Consider the following 20,336-nt stretch of genomic DNA (forward strand, 5'->3'; position numbering starts at 1 on the left):
TCAAGGACAACACTCCCTGTAAGGACTTGATATAAAGATTTATGCACTTCTAAAGTAATGTCATCATGTTTTACATCCTTCCCTGGTGACCTGGCCTGAATGTGATGCATCTCCCAAATAGAGAAGTTAGCCTTCCCAAGATGATTTAAAATACTCTGATTTATTCATAGCGTGTCCCTCTCAGGTGCAAGTCTCTGGCCCACTTCGATCTCCCACAGTCTACTTGGCCATGTCGATCAGGCTCTGCAGGGAGGTGGGCACCCAGGTCTTCTCACCCTGGACAAATACCACTCCTCGGTCAATGTAGATCACAATGCGGCCAAAGGTGTACAGCTGCTTCCCTTCATGCCGCTTCCCGATGACAGGCATGAAGACGATGTTGTGCTCCTCAGCCTTGGTCTCAATGAGGTCCTTAAAGTTCATGGGCACAGAGCTGGCGGCCACACCAATGCCCCTCTGGGCCATGTTCTCAGCCTCCCGTCGCTCCTGCATGGCCTCATACTGAAAGTCCTTTCTGCGCTCCGTGTGGGTGAGATAGGCAATGTTCTCCCGAGCTCCTGGCTGCATGTAGGCACCTGAGAGAAAAGGGGGCAAGGCAGTGAGGACAGATGTGCCCAGAGGTATGGAAGATGACGGCGTGCCTTGGCCCAGGTCTGGGCATGCCTGAATGGCCCATGACTCACACTGAAGGACAGCTCTGCCTCACGGACACAACTTTGGAGGACGTTTAGATAAACGGCCAATATTTCATGACAAATTGGTCTGATGACTTGTGGCTAATATCTGGTACCAGAGAGATTATTAAATATTCAACATAAAATGAAATACCTGCAAGGGATTCGTCCTTTCAGAGCTAGAAACCTTGACCATCGTTAGCCACTCACTGTTCTGTTCTCTTCTTGCTCTGGTTGCCACTCCGCACTGCCGGAGAGGCAGCCCTAGGAACTTGGAAGACACATGGCCCTCACTGGTCATTTTTCCCTTTTTATTGCCTCCAAATCACCCCTCACTGAGGAATAGTGGTTATATTTTAACTTACCCGTACAGGCCCCCTATTAGGGGAGCTAAAACGTAGATGTCTATAGGATAATACAGGACCAAAAATGCAAACTGCTAACTGAGGGGCATACACAGGGGACAGTTCTGGGAACACGAGGCCAGGTGCCTAAGGAAGAGTTTCTAGAAAATACGAAAGTGGAGATGGCCCTTGAAGGACCTGGATAAGTAGATAAGCAGTCCCCAAGTTACAAACAGGACAGGTTGTTTAGGTTTTTTCTTGAGTTTAATCTGCATGTCAGTGGAACAGATAGGTACCTATATTACTTGTAGCTTCCCCTCGTAAGTGCGAGTTCTACGTCAGGTGCAACTTGGACTTATTGTGATAGCCTCCGTTTATAAATCTATAAATTTTCTGTTTTTCGTGTAATAGGCTAACTAGAAAGAATTAAAGACCAGGAAATACAAAATTCCAGTCCCACTGCCACTCCTCAGCTGTGTGACCCTGAGCAAGCTCTTGGCCTCACTGAGCTCATCTGTAAACAACATGGTTAGACCAGGTGGTGAGCAACACTGGCCATGACCCTGTGTGACACAGGACTTGGTGATATACTCATTTACTCATGATCTAAGCAGAATGACTTACCTAGAACTTGGGAGTAGATATTAACAGTGAACTTTTGACATAACAAAGACATCCCCTACTGAGTGCTGTACACAAACGTTAACTCATTTAATCCCTCTTGTAACCTATGAATTAGTTATTACTATTTTATAAATAAAATGTAGCTAAGAGAGGTTCAACAATTACTTGATATTACCTGTCCACCGGACTCCACACTTTTAGATGTGTACTTGAATAGGAAGTACACCCAAGGCTCCTTAAAAAGCCATAGAGCATAGTGGTTAGGAAGGTGGAGCCTGGGGTCAGACCAATGTTGTTTGAATCTAGCTGCAGACAGCTCTATTCAAGGGATGATGCTCCTCTCACTCGTGGCATGCCTGGACAATGGGTGCCAATTGACCATTTAAATGAGTCAGGAGGGTTAGATTCGGCCTCTGTAGGTGCTAAGAGTGGACTACGGCTTAGGCACTCTCTGGGTCCCTGAAAACTGTCATATGTGTAAAAACTTGAAAATCGACTCAGCGCCTGTGGCTGAAGCGGTTATGGCGCTAGCCCCATACATCTGAGCTGGTGGTTTCGAATCTAGCCCAGGCCCGCCAAACAACAATGGCTGCGACCAAAAAATAGCTGGGCGTTGTGGCAGGCACCTGTAGTCCCAGCTACTTGGGAGGCGGAGGCAGGAGAATCACTTGAGCCCAGGAGTTGGAGGTTGCTGTGAGCTGTGATGTCACAGCACTCTACCCAGGGCAGCAGCTTGAGGCTCTGTCTCAAAAAAACCTGGAAATCAGGGTCAGAACATCAAAAATGGGAATCTTCACTCACCAACATTGGAGGATACCGCCCTGTTCATGATATCAAGTGCTTCATTAAATTTGTCCTTGATGGATGGATGTGCCAACACTTGGTCTGAGAACATGGATTTCCAACCCAGGTACCACTTCGTGATCTCCTCATAATTTGGGCTGTTACTAAGCCAGGAACATAGCACCTGCCAAAAAAAGAAAAAAAATTGTATCCACAGTGGCAACATATGGGAGCACAAGTTCCAAAGGGATGATTTGTTTTGTTCAGTCCTTTTACAGGGATTCAGAGGGGCTAAATAATCTGACACTTTTAAGAGATTTTGGAATCAGCTTGGTAGCTAAGTGTCCTGGCATGTAAACACTCTGAGCCTCAGCCGCCATGTCTGTTTAATAGGGATACCAAAGTACCTACATGTAGGGTAGCTTTGAGGAGCCAGGGTAATGCAAGTGAAGTGCTTAGGCAGCATCAAGTATGTGACGAACTGTCACTGTATGGTGGCCACCATTACGATTACTTAATTCATTCCTGCCCTACCATGTAATTTATTTTGCATTATGTAACTGGACTTGTGATCAGGGCTTAGCAGAAAGTAAAGAGAATCCCCTGGTCCCAATTCATCCCCCACAAAAAACAAAGTGTACCTGAAGCCACTTGGGGAAGAAGTGCTTTTCAAGAAGTCCCACCAGGCTAGACACAGAGATCATCCCTTCCCAGTCGATCACCCAATAAAACGCATCCATGTGCTGTTGATGGGGGTTAATGACTAGCTCGCCAAGACACATCCCTAAAAGAGAAGCCTAGTCTGAGGTTCAGCTTTAGCAAAGATGCAGAAGTACAAAGAGCAAACTGTCACCAGGCAATGTCAGTCTTTGATCTGCTTTTAAAGATCAAGTTTAAGCTCCTGATACACCATCCTATGACCCAGAAATAAGTTCCTAATAAAATACCACAAAAATTACAGACTTCCAATAGCTGTCCAGAAGCCAAAACTGCACCAATCAGAAAAACCATTAAAGCACAATGAGTCCAAATCTGTCACTGTGTACTGTTAGTCACTATTATAAACAACAGAAAGGACCCAAGTTATGTTCACATTCAGCCTCCGCACAAAATGGCACCTTTGTTATAGGAAGCAATACTGTTTACCTAATATTTTCATGAACTTGGTGGCCATGTTTTAAATCATTACTGCTAGCCACAGAAACGGAGGAACAAAAGTGCTGGACTTGGAATGCATTTTCCCCATTTCCTTACCCAGCTTGGGCACTATGTTCTTGACCATGAATGCTTCCCAGGAGCCAGGGGTGAAAACATCTTTCCACGGCTGGAGGATGAGCTTGGCAGAAGAATCACTGGGGTGCCACTTCTGCAAGGCACTGGAGAGCTTGCTGCGGATGGGGGAATAAAGTGGCTCCAGCCGTGCCTGCATGAGGGGCAGCCATGGGTGGATCCAAGAGTGGATGGGTACAGTGTCTGTCAGCGGGTTCCAGTTTTCCACCTGCAGAGTGGGGAGAAAAGAACTCATGCAATGGGTGAGGTGGTCACATAACAACCCTGCATGGTTAAAGGCTGTTGTCCTCAACCCTCCCAGGCCAAGGACAGGTACTGGTCCCTGGCCTATTAGGAACCAGGCATCACAGCAGGAGGTGAGCTGCCAGCCAGCAAGCAAAACATTCCTTCACTTGTATTTACAGTTGCTCCCCGTCGTATGCTTCACAGCCTGAGCTCTGCTCTTGTCAGATAAGTGGCAACATTAGGTTCTCATAGGAGTGTGACTCCTGCTATAAACTGTGCATGTGATAGATCTAGGTTGTATGCACCGCATGCCTCATGAACTGAGGTGGGGCTGAGTCACTGGGAAGAGGCTGCAGATTATCATTAGCAGAGACTATAATAAATCAACTGCTTGCAGACTCATCAAAATCCCATCAATGAGTGGCAAGTGACAGTTGAGCTTTATCTAGTGACAGGCTTTATAGCAGCATGCTATGGGTGTCACTGTCTCTCATCACCCCCACTCCCCACCCCCCGCTAGTTGCAGGAAAACAAGCCCAGGGCTCCCACTGATTCTGCATTATGGTGAGTTGTATAATGATTTTATTATACATAACGTAATAATAATAAAAAGAAAGTGCACAATAAATGTAATGCATTTGAATCATCCCAAACTGTGCCCCCCGCCACCGCAATCCGTGGAAAAATTCTTTAATGAAACCATTCCCTGGTGCCTAAAAGGTTGAGGAAACACTGTTTAAGGCAAGAACTGTGCTCACAGAAGGCCTTGTGCACCCTTGACCATGGTCCACAGTCCTTTGCACATACATTTCATGGAGGACAGTCTCCGTGTTATGGAAGGAAGGGCTGGGAACTAAGGGGCAGCCAAGGTGCCTTGTAGGCATTTTACATTCCATTTTCCCCAAACAACACCTGATCCAAACAAACATACCCCTTGAATTCTATATTACCTCTCAGGAACAGTACCATTCTAATTTTATTAAAGAAAATCAAGAAAATGACATCTCGCAGGAGATATGAGGGGAAAACTGCTGAGAAAAAGGCTGAATTAACACTATAGAACAATAGTTGTGCTGAGAAACCCAGTTGCAGGCATTTTTAACAGCACGACATAGTAATGACAGCTGTTTCCCATGACTCTCACCCTACCTCCTTCTGCAGCTTGGGGAAGATGAGTTGGTCCAGTATGTTATCTAAAATCCACACAGGAATAATGTGAACCCAGCTATCCAGAAAGTCCACCATTGGGTCACAGTTTCTTGGCTGCCACTGGGTGATAATATTTCGAACAAAAGGCATCCAGACTTCCCATATCAACCTATGGAAAAAGGTGAGGCTAGGTTGGTTAATTGCACTGATGAGTTTCAAAATATACCACCAACATCTCTCTAGAATAAGAAAAATCCAACAGCATGGAAATCCAACCATGGAAACCCATCAGGCCAGTCTCCCTGCAGGCCAGAGCTGAGCCTGCCTCTTCCTTGCTCTCGCGGCTATCCTCTTGTCCTCCTCAGCGGTGCCTGCCTTGCAGAGATACTTCAGGACCACAGGGGCCTCTTTCCAATTATCATGCGTTTTCCCACCTCTACACAGGTAATGCTTCTTACCCTGTGGGTCACAGCTTAAATGTCACCTCCTTTGACAGGCCTCTGTCCAACACCCCCACCATGTAGATACACACGCTTGTTCTCTCTCACTGTACCCAGTGTGCACCCTATTTTATTTGTTCACTTCCTTATTTACTATCTGCCCTTTCCACTGTACTGATAGGCTGTCTGCTCTACACCCAGGGTGAGCCCCGCTCTAGCACATGCATGACACTCAACAGACACTTGACAAGTTTCAGATGGACTAATGAATCAATCGCTCTGAATCCCTAGAGCAGTGACAACGTGGACCAGGTTAATGAAGGGCAGTACTGCCACTTTTCCCAGCCTTTAGAAATCCTTCCCAGTCACTAGGAGACAGCAGCAGGAATGCAGACCCCAATCAGCAATACCTGTGAAAGGCGTCTGCTGAGAGGTCCTGCCCGCCATGGGACAAGAGCTGGTCGTTCTCCAGGAGGCTTTTCCACTTGGAGATGATCTGGGTGCCATAGGTGCAGTCCTGAGCAGAAACACAGAGCAGCTGAGGGCAGGAAGCCACCCCGCCCTCCTGCCCTCTGCACATCTCATCAAATAAAGGCATGCCCAACTGATAGGCATGGAGGTTGATTTTCCCAACAACTCACTTTGAGGGGATCCCACTCCTTGAAGTACTCCTTCATGAGGGGATAGACAATGGCCACAGCAAGGTCCACGCGGTCTGACATCCGGTACTCCTCATAATACTTGTCCTGGAGGGTTTCAAAGATGCGGGCGCACTCGTCCAAGGAGAGGGGGTTGCTGCAATTGGGCTGCATCCGCCGCTCGCACTCCTCCACCATCTCCAGGACCTTGCTGAGATTGGAGATGACCCGCTCCTCATGCTCCAGGACCTCAGACATCTTTTCCAGCTCATGGGAGAGGTTGACCACCATGTCCCGCTCATACTGCAGCTGCCGGTCGTTCTGGATGATCTCCTGTTCTGTAAGGTCAATGAGCAGCTGCAGATTGTGCTCCAGCTCAGGCAGTGCGAAGCCGGGGGCCTTGGCCTCTTTGCCAGGCTGTGGTGGCTGCTGGGACTGCAACGGCAGCCCATCATCAGGAACGTTGTGCTTGTGGCTGATCTGACTGTAGCTGTAGTAGACCTTCTGCTCCCGGCCTGTCATGTCTATGACCTTGGAGAGCCCAGAAGAGGGGTATGGAAGTTAACACTTACATTGCTTAACACTAAACATTCGGCTAAGCCTGGGGAAGGCACAATGCTAGTGGAAGTGTATAAAAACCACATTGTTCCACAGAGCTGGAGAAGAGCAGTGTTTCCCAAGGTGGAAGACTAGTGAGCTAGTCTCCTCTGTACTAGCTCAGAAGAGATGCCAGGGACAAAGCAATCAGATGCAGCAAGTTTTCTAGACAGGATCCCTTTGAGCAACCCAGATGAAGAAGACTTACACGAAAGAAATTTCACTAACTGAATATTAGTGGAGATGGAAGTTTACTTTAATTGAAAAGTAGAGGCTGAGGCTGCGTCCACATACTCATCTGGAGGCCAAGGTGGGAGGATCTGTTGAGCTCAGGAGAGAGACCTCGTCTCTACTGAAAACAGAAAAATCAGCCAGGCCTTGGGGTAGGTGCCTACAGTCCCAGCTACTCAGGAGGACACTTGAACCCAGAAATTGGAGGTTACTGTGAGCTAGGTTGATACCACAGCACTCTAGCCTGGGTAACTTAGTTAAATTCTGTCTCCAAAAAAAAAGTAGAAGCTATACAGATCAAATCAGGTAATAAAACAACATCTACTATCAAAATATCTCACAATTTGCTAAAAAAATGCATATAAACAGAGAAGGATTTAGGATGTACATAAGAGTGTTAAAATTAGGATGGAAAATACTATTTTTTATACTCTTGCCTTTCTATATTTACTAATTTTCTAAAATGTACCACATACCACTATTGCAATAATAAAAAGTTTGGCTTTTTTTCCCACTTAAAAACAAAAGACATACAAAAAAGTTATTGGAGGCCGGGCGAAGTGGCTCATGCCTATTATCCTAGCACTCCGGAAGGCTGAGGCAGGTGGACTGCCTGAGCTCACAGGTTCAAGACCAGTCTGAGCCACATAGAGACCCTGTATCTCTAAAAATAGCCGGCATTGTGGCAGGCGCCTTTAGTTCCAGATACTTGGGAGGCTGAGGCAAGAGAATCACTTGAGCCCAAGAGTTCGAGGTTGCTGTGAGCTATGACGCCATAGCACTCTACCAAGGGTGACAAAATGAGACTCTGTCTCAACAAAAAAAAAAGTTATAGGACAAAAGCAACCCAGGAATGAGCTAATTCCAATGTTTTTGGAAAACTGAGGAAATCTGAATATGGACTGTTCTTAAACAGAAATTATTTGTCATCACTTTAAATAAGAGTGTGATTAATCCATAGAACCACGGAGGGAAAAAACACTGAGAGAAGTGTCAGTCAACATGTACTGACTCACATTTCTTTCAGGTCCCCCATGATATACAAAACAATGACACTTGGGCACCCGTGTAAGCCTTTGAATTCTATGATACACTACATATCCTATACCAATCTACACAAGGCAACCATTGATCATATTCTTTGGCTATTTGGGAAAGTAATAGAAAACCTAATACTCTACATGCACATAACAGTGGTGGAAAATTTAATCTATCTTAAAAGAAAAAGAAAATACTCAATGCTGGCAAAGGTACCCTGGGAAATCTCTCCTGCCCTTCTGGTCATAGTTAGTACAACCTCCCGGAATGTAAATGCTAGATTGTATTCTGTAATCTAGTGATTATTCTTCTAGGAATCTATCTAAAAAATATCTGAAACAAAGGCAAAGTTTTATATACAAACTAACTTGTCAAAACCCCAAATCGTAATCCCAGCACCCTGGGAGGCCAAGGCAGGTGGATTGCTTGAGCTCAGGAGTTCAAGAGCAGCTAGAGCAAAAGTGAGATCCTGTCTCTACTAAAAGTAGAAAAAGACAGCTGGGCGTTGTGGGGGGTGCCTATAGTCCCAGCTACTCAGGCAGCTGAGGCAATAGGTTGCCTAAGCCCAGGAGTTAGAGGTTGCTGTGAACTATGATGACACCATAGCACTCTACCCAGGGTGGCTGAGGCAGACTCCTCAAAAAAAAAAAAAAACCAAAGGCTGGGAGGTAGCTCATGCCTGTAATCCTAGCACTCTGAGAGGTGGATTGCCTGAGCTCACAGGTTCGAGGGCACAGCCCAAGCAAGAACAAGACCCCTTCTCTAAAAAAAATAGCAGGACATTGTGGTAGTCGCCTGTAGTCCCAGCTACTCGGAAGGCTGAGGCAAGAGAATTACTTGAGCCCAGGAGGCTGAGGTTGCTGTGAGCTGTACTGCTACAGCACTCTACTAAGGGTGACAAGTATGACTCTGTCTCAATAAAAAAAAAAAATAAATAAACCCTAATCAAACCAGGAAAAAGTTAAAGATGTAATAATAGAGGTAGGAATTATGCACTCATTAAAAACAGTATTCACATTGAGTTTTTAATAACAGAAATGTTAATTCACTGACTGCAAATTTGAGAAAGATGGGAACATTTGGTTTAGGCCATGAAGAGTGCCTAGCACAAAGTAGGAACTTAATAACTGTTACTAAATACATAGTGTAATGAGTGGGAACATGCTACCATCCAGTGAGAAAAGCAGGATATCAAGAAAAATAAAGGCTAGATAGAGGACCCAAAGAACCTTAGAAAAAGTTCAGTGACTAACCCTGAGGTACGGGATTATTTCTGTGTGCTTTCTAACATGTCCTGGGACCAGACATCCAAGGGCCCTCATACCTTGACCTGAGAAATCTCCTTCTGGGGAGTGGTGAGCTTCTTGCTGATCCTGCCCTTGGCTTTCAACTCTTCCACCGTTTTGTAAGAGTATTTGGGCTTCTTCTTGCTTCCACTTGGGTCTTTCCTCCACTGGCTCAGCTCCTTCTGAAACTCCTAAACCAGGGGGATAAAATCAGTTACAAGGAAGAACCCCTTTTTGCAGTAGGTGGGGCCCTTGAGACCACTAACATTCACCAGCCTGTGTCTTAGATTTTGTAGAAGTTATAAGTGAAGGACCGCACCTATGTGACACTGAAACCATTTAATGATGGTCTATCTAATGATAGACCTTGACACACACTCACACTCTTACAAATAATGAGGTTCATAAGGCAGGTGCACCAGACTAGAGGGAGAAATAAAAATAAAGACAAAGGCGACATTTTCTGAACATCTGCTATGGGCAGGTACCATACTAGTTTGAAATTTACCTCACATAAAACTTAGAAATATAATGTAAAGGATTTTTTTTTTTTTAAGTACAGCAAAGCTTGGGCTAAATACAAATAAAGACGAATAAACAGGGCCTAAGTCAGAAGGTAATGATATCTTTGACAATAACAGTCTACAAAACTCTTTTGCAGAAGGATCTAGCAGAGGTGCCCAACCTGCAACCAGCATGTTTTGCTTATCTGTGATGTTAGATATTGTGAAAATTATACACAGGCCATTTTTTCTTTTTTTGCTCAACAGCTTTCATTAGCATTTTTACATTTAACATGTGGCCCAAGACAACTCTTCCTCCGATGTGCTGCAGAAAAAAAAATGTTAGACATACCTTTACATTCTAAAGCAGCGGTTCTCTACCTGTGGGTCGCGACCCTTTTGTAATAATGAAAATACATCCTGTGTATCAGATATTTACATTAGAATTCATAACTGTAGCAAAATTAAAGTTATGAAGTAGCAACAAAAATAATTTTATGGTTGGGGGTTGCTACAACATGAGAAACTGTATTAAAGGATTGCAGCCTTAGGAAGGTTGAGAACCACTGTTCTAAAGTGAAGGAAGAAAACTGTCAGTCTCCGGATAGTAGACAGGGTCCAGCCCACAGAAGCTGGTTTGGTGGTGGTGGTTTTGTTTTTCTCACACTGGCTAAAACTTGAAACTTTTCTCTCAAATAGCATCTAGACTTCTGGCTACTCTGCGAAAATCATAAGATTGGGCAATACGGAGTCCACATTCTCTTAGGCAACAATTGCCTAGAGCTGAATAAACAGAGATTCCTCTCAAGAGGGGCCTCATCCTCACCCCTGCACCTCTGTCCCCATCACTCCCATTGTCTTACACCTGGCTCATACTCAATTTCTGTTCTGTGCCTGGAACCTGCTGGCTTTTAAATCTAAGAATCCGACTCAGAGTGATCAATCCCATGTTTTCAAATATTTCCTTCTTTGTTAAAAGGAGGTCAATGACAAGAAGAGCAACACGTTTCTTTATAGCAGCCTGCTTCTCTCTCATAAATGCAAAGGAAAAACAAGTATTATTTCAAGAGAGCTGGCCCCTTCCATCACTGGTGTAAAGAGACACATGGTGCCAGCAGATGGCCCCCTGGCACACGTGGGATGAAAACCAAGTACCTAAACAAGGACATGAAGGCCTAAAGGTGTGGCCTGGCCTCCTCGCTGCAAGCACTTCCTTCTGCTCTCTGCTCTCTGTGCTACTCTCTGCTTCCTTTATGGTCCCTTAACCATCAAGCTCTGAGCTCCTCAGTGTATTCTGGCTTCTCAGCTCACCCTACACTTAAACACCTTCTCTTCTGCCAACTCTCAATATAAGTGTTTCCCTGATCACCGTATTTATTAAAAGTAGGTCAACACCCCTTTCCCCAACCTCATTTTCTATCTAAGCTCCTCTTAGCGCCTACTGCCGTGTCTTCTATCCACACTGGAGTTGCTGTTTAGTGTCTGTCTCTGTCCACCAGGCTCCAACCCCTTTCATCACAGCACACCCAACCTCCTGCACAGTACGGAGCATAACCATCTGAAAACTGAAGGAATGGATGAACAGACAGCTATCCAAAATGGCACCGGACACCACCCACCCACTGGTTACCTCTTCGGCTTCTTCTTCTGAGTCAACCACAGGAAAGTCTTGCAGGGACTGAGAAGTACGCTCCGAACCATAAGCCCCTACAGCACCTTTGCCTTTTCTCTGTTTGGCTTCAATTGGGTTAATGATACCTGACAAATTTCAGCAAAGATAAAAAGAACTTCAGATGACACCAATTCATGTATGTGAATGAACCACTCAGTGAAATCATACTTCCCTGCTCCTTACACAAAATAACATGCCACTCAGGAAGATGAATGCCTCTCTGCCCTTGGAACACTGTTCAAGTCCTATGTGATTTGAAACTTCTGAGCATGTATGCTACTACAGAATAGTCTGCTGATCTTAAGTAAGTTATGTCCTAAATACAGATTTCCATTTCCAGTTGGATTGTTTTAGTGGATGGGAATAATTCATTTATAACTGAGAACTCTGGCGTACTATATTCTAAAATTTACTCACCTGAAAGCCTTTGTCATGCAGTAATTATATATTAATTCTGAATGAAGTGAAACTGCAAACTGCATGAGTCTCCTCATCTGTTTTAGTTAGTAGCTCAGATGGCCTATATTTAACTTTTTTATAACAAGTTTAAGACCGGGCATGGTGGCTCACACCTGTAACCCCAGCACTTTGGGAAGCCTAGGCAGGACTGCATAAGCCCAGGAGTTGGCAACCAGGGGCTAGGTAACATAGTTAAACCCTGTCTCTACAAAAATAGTAACAGGAAGTTTAAGTTGTAGAAATAAATGCCGCACTTTTCTCATACGAGTGTTTATAAACAGGACCACAATATTTCAATGCAGATTTCCCACCTCTTTAAATTTTCCATAACCACCCCCCTTCCATTTAGTACTGTTGAAATCTCACATAAAAACTGTCCCTTGTTCTCCTTCCAGGCCACATGTCCATCTTCACTCAGCCTGTTTCAGACCCTAACACTTCCTCCCTCTGAAACAAATATTTCATTTACTTCAGTTTTGATAAAGCAAGGCAGCTTAGGAGCACAGATGCCTGGTGCTGGCAAATCGAGCTGCAGAGTTCAAGTACTTTTAAAAGGGAAGAAGCAGAGAAAACCACCTCTCCCACTGCACCCCTCCTTCCCTCCGCCTCACTGCCACTGCGCAAGACAACAACAGTGTGTGTGCAATACCTTGTGCATTCTTCCCGAGGCCCCGTCCAGGGACGTAACCCATCTTCTGAAGTAGCTTCTGTCCGATTCCTTTCGTGTGTCTTTCCCAGCTGCCAAAGTCCATGAAAGACTTGGTTCCTCCTGCAAAACCCTTCTGACTGGGCTTAAAATTCCCACCCTGCAAAGATAAAAACTCAAAGTTTAGTTAATGGAAAAAGAAAATCAAAAACCGAAGAAAGCATGGCCAATGGAAAGATGCCCTCACAGTTATAGGACAGCACTATGAAAAGTGTCATATGGGGCGGCGCCTGTGGTTCACTGAGTAGGGCACCAGCCCCATATGCCGAGGGTGGCGGGTTCAAACCCAGCCCCAGCCAAAATGCAACAAAAAAACAGCCAGGCGTTGTGGTGGGTGCCTGTAGTCCCAGCTACTCAGGAGGCTGAGGCAAGAGAATCGCTTAAGCCCAGGAGTTGGAGGTTGCTGTGAGCTGTGTGAGGCCACAGCACTCTACCGGGGGCCATAAAGTGAGACTCTGTCTCTACAAAAAAAAAAAAAAAAAAGAAAGAAAGAAAAGTGTCATATGAACCAAAAATATAATCTGTGATGCATGTCAGGAAAGAAAAGAGCCTGCACTACATATACCTCACAGAAACCTGTTGCCACCAGAAGACACCCACATAACTGGGTTCCAACTGGGCTTCTCCCTGGCTAGGAAATGCTTAGGCCACAATGACCTTTGAAGGATATTACTAAAGTCACAATTCTGTAATAACGACTCTACCGTTTTTAACTTCTTTGGTCCAAAATCCTTAGGGAAGTCATCCTGCTTAACAGGTTTCTCTTCGTCATCAGAATCTTCCAACTCTGCCTCCTCTGCTGCCCCTTTCTTCAGTCCTGCGCTGATGAAGTTGACTGGTGCAGAGTAGTCGCGGGCCCTGCAGGCAGACACAGAGCCCCGCAGGGCTTGTAAAGAACTCTCTCCTGCAGTCATGCCTTTGTAGAAACTGCTATCTAGAGAAGTCCTTAGAGCAGGGGTCCTCAAACTTTTTAAACAGGGGGCCAGTTCACTGTCCCCAAACTATAGTTGGAGGGCCGGACTAGTTTTTTAAAAAAAAAAAAAACTGAACAAATTCCTATGCACACAGCACATATCTTATTTTGAAGTAAAAAAACAAAACGAGAACAAATACAATCACACCGCCTCATGTGGCCTGCAGGCCATAGTTTGAGGACCCCTGCCTTACAGTATGGACTTCATGGGATCTATTTTAAAGGAGTAACATATTTATTTATATGAAAAAATATCAAAATTGCCCCAGATTTGGCTTCTAATAATCAAGCTTAACATTGTTACTTGATATGTTCAATTCAAGTCTCTGGCTGGAGAGTTACATCAATGTAAAATTAATTATAAATTCAAACTACAATGTAGTAATCCAATGTTTTAAGATAAAATTAATCTTAAAGGGCATTTGTTTGGGAAACTCAAGTATATAAATAAAATAGGAGCAGAAATTTTGATAAAAATCATAAATAAACAAAACCATTATATTATATATGAATATAAAGTATGTAATAATTACCATGTATATTAATCAAACTTAGAAAAAGCTCATATCCATTAAGTTTATTTGAATATGAAAACTAAACTAAAAATGGAATATATTGATACCCTGACTGCCTGAAGAATGGCACTTATATTAATTCATTAACCTCAGTTCCTTTTGTATAAAATAAAGCTGACATATTTGTAATGTGTAGTTAAAGGAATATAGAGAAAAAATTCCAATGAAGAACCCAGAAATATTGCAAACAAAGTGATGATTTATAAAATGACCAATGGAGTAATTAAACATCCCTATGGCAGTAACAGAATTCAGAGAACTTTTTCGTAAAGATTCACCCTAACTTAGTAGTTAATAACCCAAACTCTAGAGTCAGGTCTCAATTCCAATTCTAACTCAGCCTCTGCCCACATGTGTGACCACTAGCTTCAGTTTTCTAATCTGTAAAATGCGGGAAATAATAATGGCACTCTTTTCATAGGGAAAATAAAACCAGGCCTGTGAAGTTCCTAGAACATGTAAGCAGCCAACAGATATTTATTACCTGTTACTACTGTTTTATGTTTATGCAGTTATTAATCCCTGATCTACTTGTCAACTGCTTTTAGACTTGCTTGTACTTAAGAAAGCTGAACAGATTCCTGCACTTTCTTCCAGCCTCCTTTGAAAAACAACAGTGTCAATGGGCTAGAGCAGCACTTCTCAACCTGTGGGTCGCAACCCCTATAGGGGTCAAGCGACCTTTTCACAGGGGTCGCCTAATACCATCCTGCATATCAGATATTTACAATTCATAACAGTAGCAAAATTACAGTTAGGAAGTAGTAACAAAAATAATTTTATGATTGGGGGTCCCCACAACATTAGGAACTGTATTAAAGGGTCACAGCATTAGGAAAGTTGAGAACCACTGGGCTAGGGAGCCTGGAGGCCATAGGTGTGGACATTTGAGAGAAAAACCCAAAGCTGCCACACCCTGGTCAAATGAGTTGCAACCAGTGCACACGAATCTCCACTAAAAGGAGACTCTTTCAGCCTGAGACCTCATCTCCTGCACAACCCAGCCCAGGCCTCCACCACCTCGGCATAGATCACTGCCTCAGCTTCCTCACAGAGCTGCTTTCCACTGCACACCTACTCTGCCCCCTTCTCTTTGAGGTCTTCTCAAAACATAACCACCTCACATCATACCCTCTCCACACACCTTCTTCAAACTATACTCCCTCTCCCTCTCCCTGCTCCAGCCCGGAGAACCTTTCACATCCCTGTTGTCTCCCATCAAAGATCTCTGCATACTCATGCCTACCCTACTACCCTAGTTATCTTCCACTTTTATATTGAGTTGAAGGGCCACTTCTTTTTTTTTTTGTAGAGACAGAGTCTCACTTTATGGCCCTCGGTAGAGTGCCGTGGCCTCACACAGCTCACAGCAACCTCCAACTCCTGGGCTTAAGTGATTCTCTTGCCTCAGCCTCCCGAGTAGCTGGGACCACAGGCGCCCGCCACAACGCCCGGCTATTTTCTGGTTGCAGTTCAGCCGGGGCCGGGTTTGAACCCGCCACCCTCAGTATATGGGGCCGGTGCCTTACCGACTGAGCCACAGGTGCCGCCCAAATAACTTCCGTGACCGGGTATCAAACTCGGACTGCGGCGGTGAAAGCGCCGAATCCTAGCCACTAGACCACCAGACAGCTGGTGGACCTGAAGGGCCACTTCTCTAGAGAAATTGTCCCTGACCTCTAAGAAGAGGTAAACAGTCTAAATGTGCTCTCCTTCATGGCCTAAGTCACAATTACAAAGTTTGGTTTAGTCATTGAGTAATGCCTGTCTCTATCCACTAGGGTCTGGGCTCTAGACAGGCAAGAAGACCTAACACAGTAACTGCTCAATAAACAGTCTAGCCCAAAGAGAAAACAGGACCTCCCTAGCTTATTCCATAGCTAAGAGACTCAAAAGGTTAAGAGAAAAGTACATTTGTCAGGGTATCCCCCCAACTGCCTCTTCATCTTCCCCCCAGACACACACACACATTTCTCTTAACCATGGGGAAGCAGCCCCGTGCCAGAGATTACCGTTTGCCTCCAAAGCTAGGCCTCTCCTCATCTGAGTCGCGCTCAGCCCACACCCCATAGGTGGCTTCTTCCTTCGTCTGCCAGTGGCGCTGCCGGTTGGGGTTGAACTCATTCTGGAGATCCCAGTCAGTGATCTCAAAGTTTTCCCGCTCGTCATCGTCATCATCTATGCGGCCTTCCCCGTCCCGGTACAAGTGGGACAGTGACATGGCCAGTCACTAAAAGAAGGAACAAAAAGGGCACAGTCTGTAATAAGTACTGAGGGCAGCAGCAGGAAGTGTCCATGTGACTCTCTATTCTTTGCTAACTTGAGAGCTTCCTCCAAATTCATAGTCTGTTAAAATCATTGTAACTATTCGATAAAGCAGCTATTTAAAAACGTATTTTTAAAAAAACGATCAGCACTAAAACAGGGGAACAAAGAACTACTCCCAAAAGTTTATATGATTCTTAAAAGTATGTATTTCCTTGACCTAATAACATAAACTTACACACAAACCTCACAAAAATAACTAAGTAGATTACTCTATAAATTAATGCCTCAAATTGGGTGGTCATCTTCTTGGATTCTAGATTTTTCAATTTTTCTCTATTATTGAAGAAAGAGTTCTATCTGGACCCTTGATCATCCCAGGAAAATGACTTTTTAGAATGTTTTTGAAAATACATTACTTGATGAGACTCAAAGATTCTTGTTATAACTTGTTTCCCTCCCAAAACATGAATCTCTTCTGATGAGCTAGAAAGCTATAGTATTTCTTAACATGTTCTTTTTTTTTGAGACAGAGTCTCACTTTGTCTTCCTCAGTAGAGGGCCGTAGCGTCATAGCTCACAGCAACCTCAAACTCTTGGGCTCAAGTGATTCTCTTGTCTCAGCCTCCCAAGCAGCTGGGACTAAAGGCACATGCCACAACTCTGGCTATTTTTAGAGAAGAGAGCTCAGGCAATCCACTAGCCTTGGTCTCCCACATGCTAGGATTATAGGCATGAGCCACTGTGCCTGGCATGAACATGATCTTAACAGTTAGATCTCCATACAATGAAATACAGAATGCACCTCTAGGTAAGCTGTTTGATGAGATCCAGTTGTCTTGTTCTTAAATTGGGGTTAACTACTGTACCAACCTGCTTGTAAGGTGGATTCAATTAGTTCATGATAAGCTTACCAAGAAACAACAGCTTCGGCTCGGTGCCTGTGGCTCAAGTGGCTAAGGCGCCAGCCACATACACCTGAGCTGGCGGGTTCGAATCCAGCCCAGGCCCACCAAACAACAATGACGGTTGCAACCAAAAAATTAGCCGGGCATTGTAGCAGGCACCTGTAATCCCAGCTACTTGGGAGGCAGAGGCAGAGGCAGGAGAATTGCTTGAGCCCAGGAGTTGGAGGTTGTTGTAAGCTTTGATGCCATGGCACTCTACCCAGGGTGACAGCTTGAGGCTCCGTCTCAAAAAAAAATAAAAAAGAAAGAAAGAAAGAAACAACAGCTTCTACTGTAGTCCCATGATTAGGTTCATTATCATTACTATTGTTGAACTACAGGGTGACTCTAGCAAGGTGATTGTGAAATCAGGCATGCTAAAATCACAGCCCAAATTCAATTTCAAACTTTACCAGATACTCTAGGTATGAGTATATGGATGCTGTTGACATGGATGCTGCTGACTTTCTTAAAAGTCAAATAACGGACCATAACACAGTCTCTCTCAAAACGTCCATAGTGGCCTACATATTAAATGCATATGAAGTGCCAAGCATGGTGCACTCACCACACAGTAATATTTTCAATATGTGACAGCTATTGTGATTCTTGTCTACCATTGCTGCAAGTGACCTTCGGGAACGCAGAATTCACTACTTACACAGGTAGTGTCCAACTCTGGTCAGCTCTGCCTGAAAAGTTCTCCCTATTTTTTCTACTCACTGGTGCACTGGTTTGGTACAGCTGGTTCCAAACTCTTCTAGGAGTGCACAGAAAGTGGGGAGTCCCCAGTACATGGTATTATATAATACCACTACCTTCTTGGACACAGGGCATGGTAGTAACTCTGAATTACTCATGTATTATCAAGTTTTCAGTAGGTACTAGGTACACAATGGGTGCTTGAGGCCAATTAGCTAATGTCAGCATTAAGACACTTTTGCGAGAGGTACTATTAACGTCTCCATGCTTCAGATACGAAAAAGGGGCCAGGTGCGTGGCTCACGCCTTGAGTACTAGCACTCTAGGCCAAGGCGGGAAGATTATTTGACTCAGGAATTCAAGACCAGCCTAAGCAAGAACGAGACCCTGTTTCTACAAAAAGAAAAAAAGAAAAAGAAAGAAAAAATCAGCGACGTAAGTGGTGGTGCACGCCTGTAGTCCTAGCTACTTGGGAAGATGGGGCAAGAAGATCGCTTGAGCCCCGTAGTTTTAAGTTGCAGGAGACAGGGCGGAAACCCTTGCAAAAAAAAAAAAAAAAAAAGAACGCAGAGAAGTTAAGAAACTTGTCCTGGGTTTCACAGCCGGCAACCCAGAAGTCTTAAAGCCAGGGCTCTACGCTGCTGTCTAAACATCTCCAAGCCAGGGCTCTACGCTGCTGTCTAAACATCTCCAAGGAGGCTCACGTTCCTAACTCAGCCCAAGCACCGACCCCCAGTGCCCCGAAGCAATGCCGCCCCTGTCCGCACCTCGGTAGGGCCGTCTGCAAAACAGAATCCCACACCAGCTTGGCCGCGACCCGCCCTCTCCCAGCCCTCACCCCTATGCCCAGTGATGCTGACTCTCCAGTCTCCTTCCCACTCCCCAGCCCCGCTCACCTCGCCGAGGTGTCCAGGTTATTCGAACCTCACACTCCGCGCAGCAGATATCACCCGGCGGCCGGAACTCTGACGCGCCGGAGCCGGCGCTCCGGAAATGACGTTTCGCTACAGCCAGTTCCTCATTAGTTGCCATGGCAGCGGCGGAACGCTGGGTTTGGCTCTAAGCAGCCTGCTGAGATCCCAGAAAGGAGAGGCTGCCTGGAAGGGCCCAGATGGCCGGGGCGTGATCTTACCGCCGTGCCCGCCTCCCTGCCGCTCCGGCTTGGTGCTGCGACTCCCAGCCCGAGATGACGGGTGTGGAAGTCGCTGAGCCACTTGAGCTTAAGGAGACTTTTGCCTGTCTTGAGATTCTTATTCTGTAAAAGGGCGATATAGGACTAGTTCTCAGGATAACTATGAGAAATACTGTGAGACAGTAGGGGTCCAGGGACACAGTATTCGAATAGGAATAATGAAGTTCCGCGCCCTGTCTGCCGTATCTTTGGCTATCTCAGTTTAATCACCATCGTGAGCAAAGGACAGTTGCCTTATGCAGGAGTTTGAGAGTGAATAAAGGAATGAATAGGAAACCTCTAGCAGTGGTTCTCAACCTTCCTAATGCCGCGACCCTTTAATACAGTTAAAAGGGGTCGCGAGCCACAGGTTGAGAGCCGCTGCCTGAGTCTCCCAGGTACTCTCCTCCAGGAAATATTTCCTTTCTCTTTGAGTTGGTAAATAAATTCATTCATACACTGATTTTTTTTTTCTTTTTTTGAGACAGAGTCTCACTTTATCACCCTTGGTAGAGCGCCATGGCGTGATAGCTCACAGCAACCTCAAACTCTTGGGCTCAAGCGATTCTCTTGCCTCAACCTCCAGAGTAGCTGGGACTACAGGCGCCCACCACAACGCCAGGCTAATTTTTAGAGACAGGGTCTCGCTCTTGCTCAGATGTAATTAAAATGTGCTGGGTGCCTCCACTGTGGTTGGCCCAGGGGAAACAACAAACGAAACAGCTGGCCCTGCCGGGGAAGCCCTCACCTGTCGGACTCTTCCTAGAGTCTAGGGAGGGTCCAAGGGTCACATGCAGATTATGTGAGGACTTTTCTCTCTCTCTCTCTCTTTTTTTTTTTTTTTTTTTTTGTGGTTTTTGGCCGGGGCTGGGTTTGAACACGCTACCTCCGGTATATGGGACCAGTGCCCTACTCCTTGAGCCACAGGCGCCGCCTTCTTTTTTTTTTTTTTTTTTTTTTTTTCTGTGACAGAGTCTCAAGCTGTCGCCCTGGATAGAGTGCCTGGCGTCACAGCTCACAGCAACCTCAAACTCTTGAGCTTAA

The 20,336-nt window shown here is 45.1% G+C and overlaps 1 protein-coding gene across 1 annotated transcript; it reads right to left on the reverse strand.

The window, feature by feature from the left end:
* Positions 1-137: 137 nt before the first annotated feature.
* TFIP11 (tuftelin interacting protein 11) lies at positions 138-19,100 on the reverse strand. The gene is made up of 13 exons (XM_053589789.1): positions 19,018-19,100; positions 16,220-16,437; positions 13,364-13,517; positions 12,603-12,759; positions 11,453-11,580; positions 9,358-9,510; positions 6,171-6,698; positions 5,940-6,046; positions 5,090-5,258; positions 3,680-3,923; positions 3,067-3,209; positions 2,444-2,609; positions 138-575 (listed from the first exon to the last, which is right to left on the reverse strand). Exons 2-13 carry the CDS (start codon positions 16,426-16,428, stop codon positions 220-222), a joined length of 2,514 nt encoding a protein of 837 aa, XP_053445764.1. The 5' UTR covers positions 16,429-16,437; positions 19,018-19,100; the 3' UTR covers positions 138-219.
* Between the last annotated feature and the right edge of the window lie 1,236 nt (positions 19,101-20,336).

This window comes from Nycticebus coucang, chromosome 4 (genome assembly GCF_027406575.1).
Source record: "Nycticebus coucang isolate mNycCou1 chromosome 4, mNycCou1.pri, whole genome shotgun sequence".
NCBI classification, from domain to species: domain Eukaryota; kingdom Metazoa; phylum Chordata; class Mammalia; order Primates; family Lorisidae; genus Nycticebus; species Nycticebus coucang.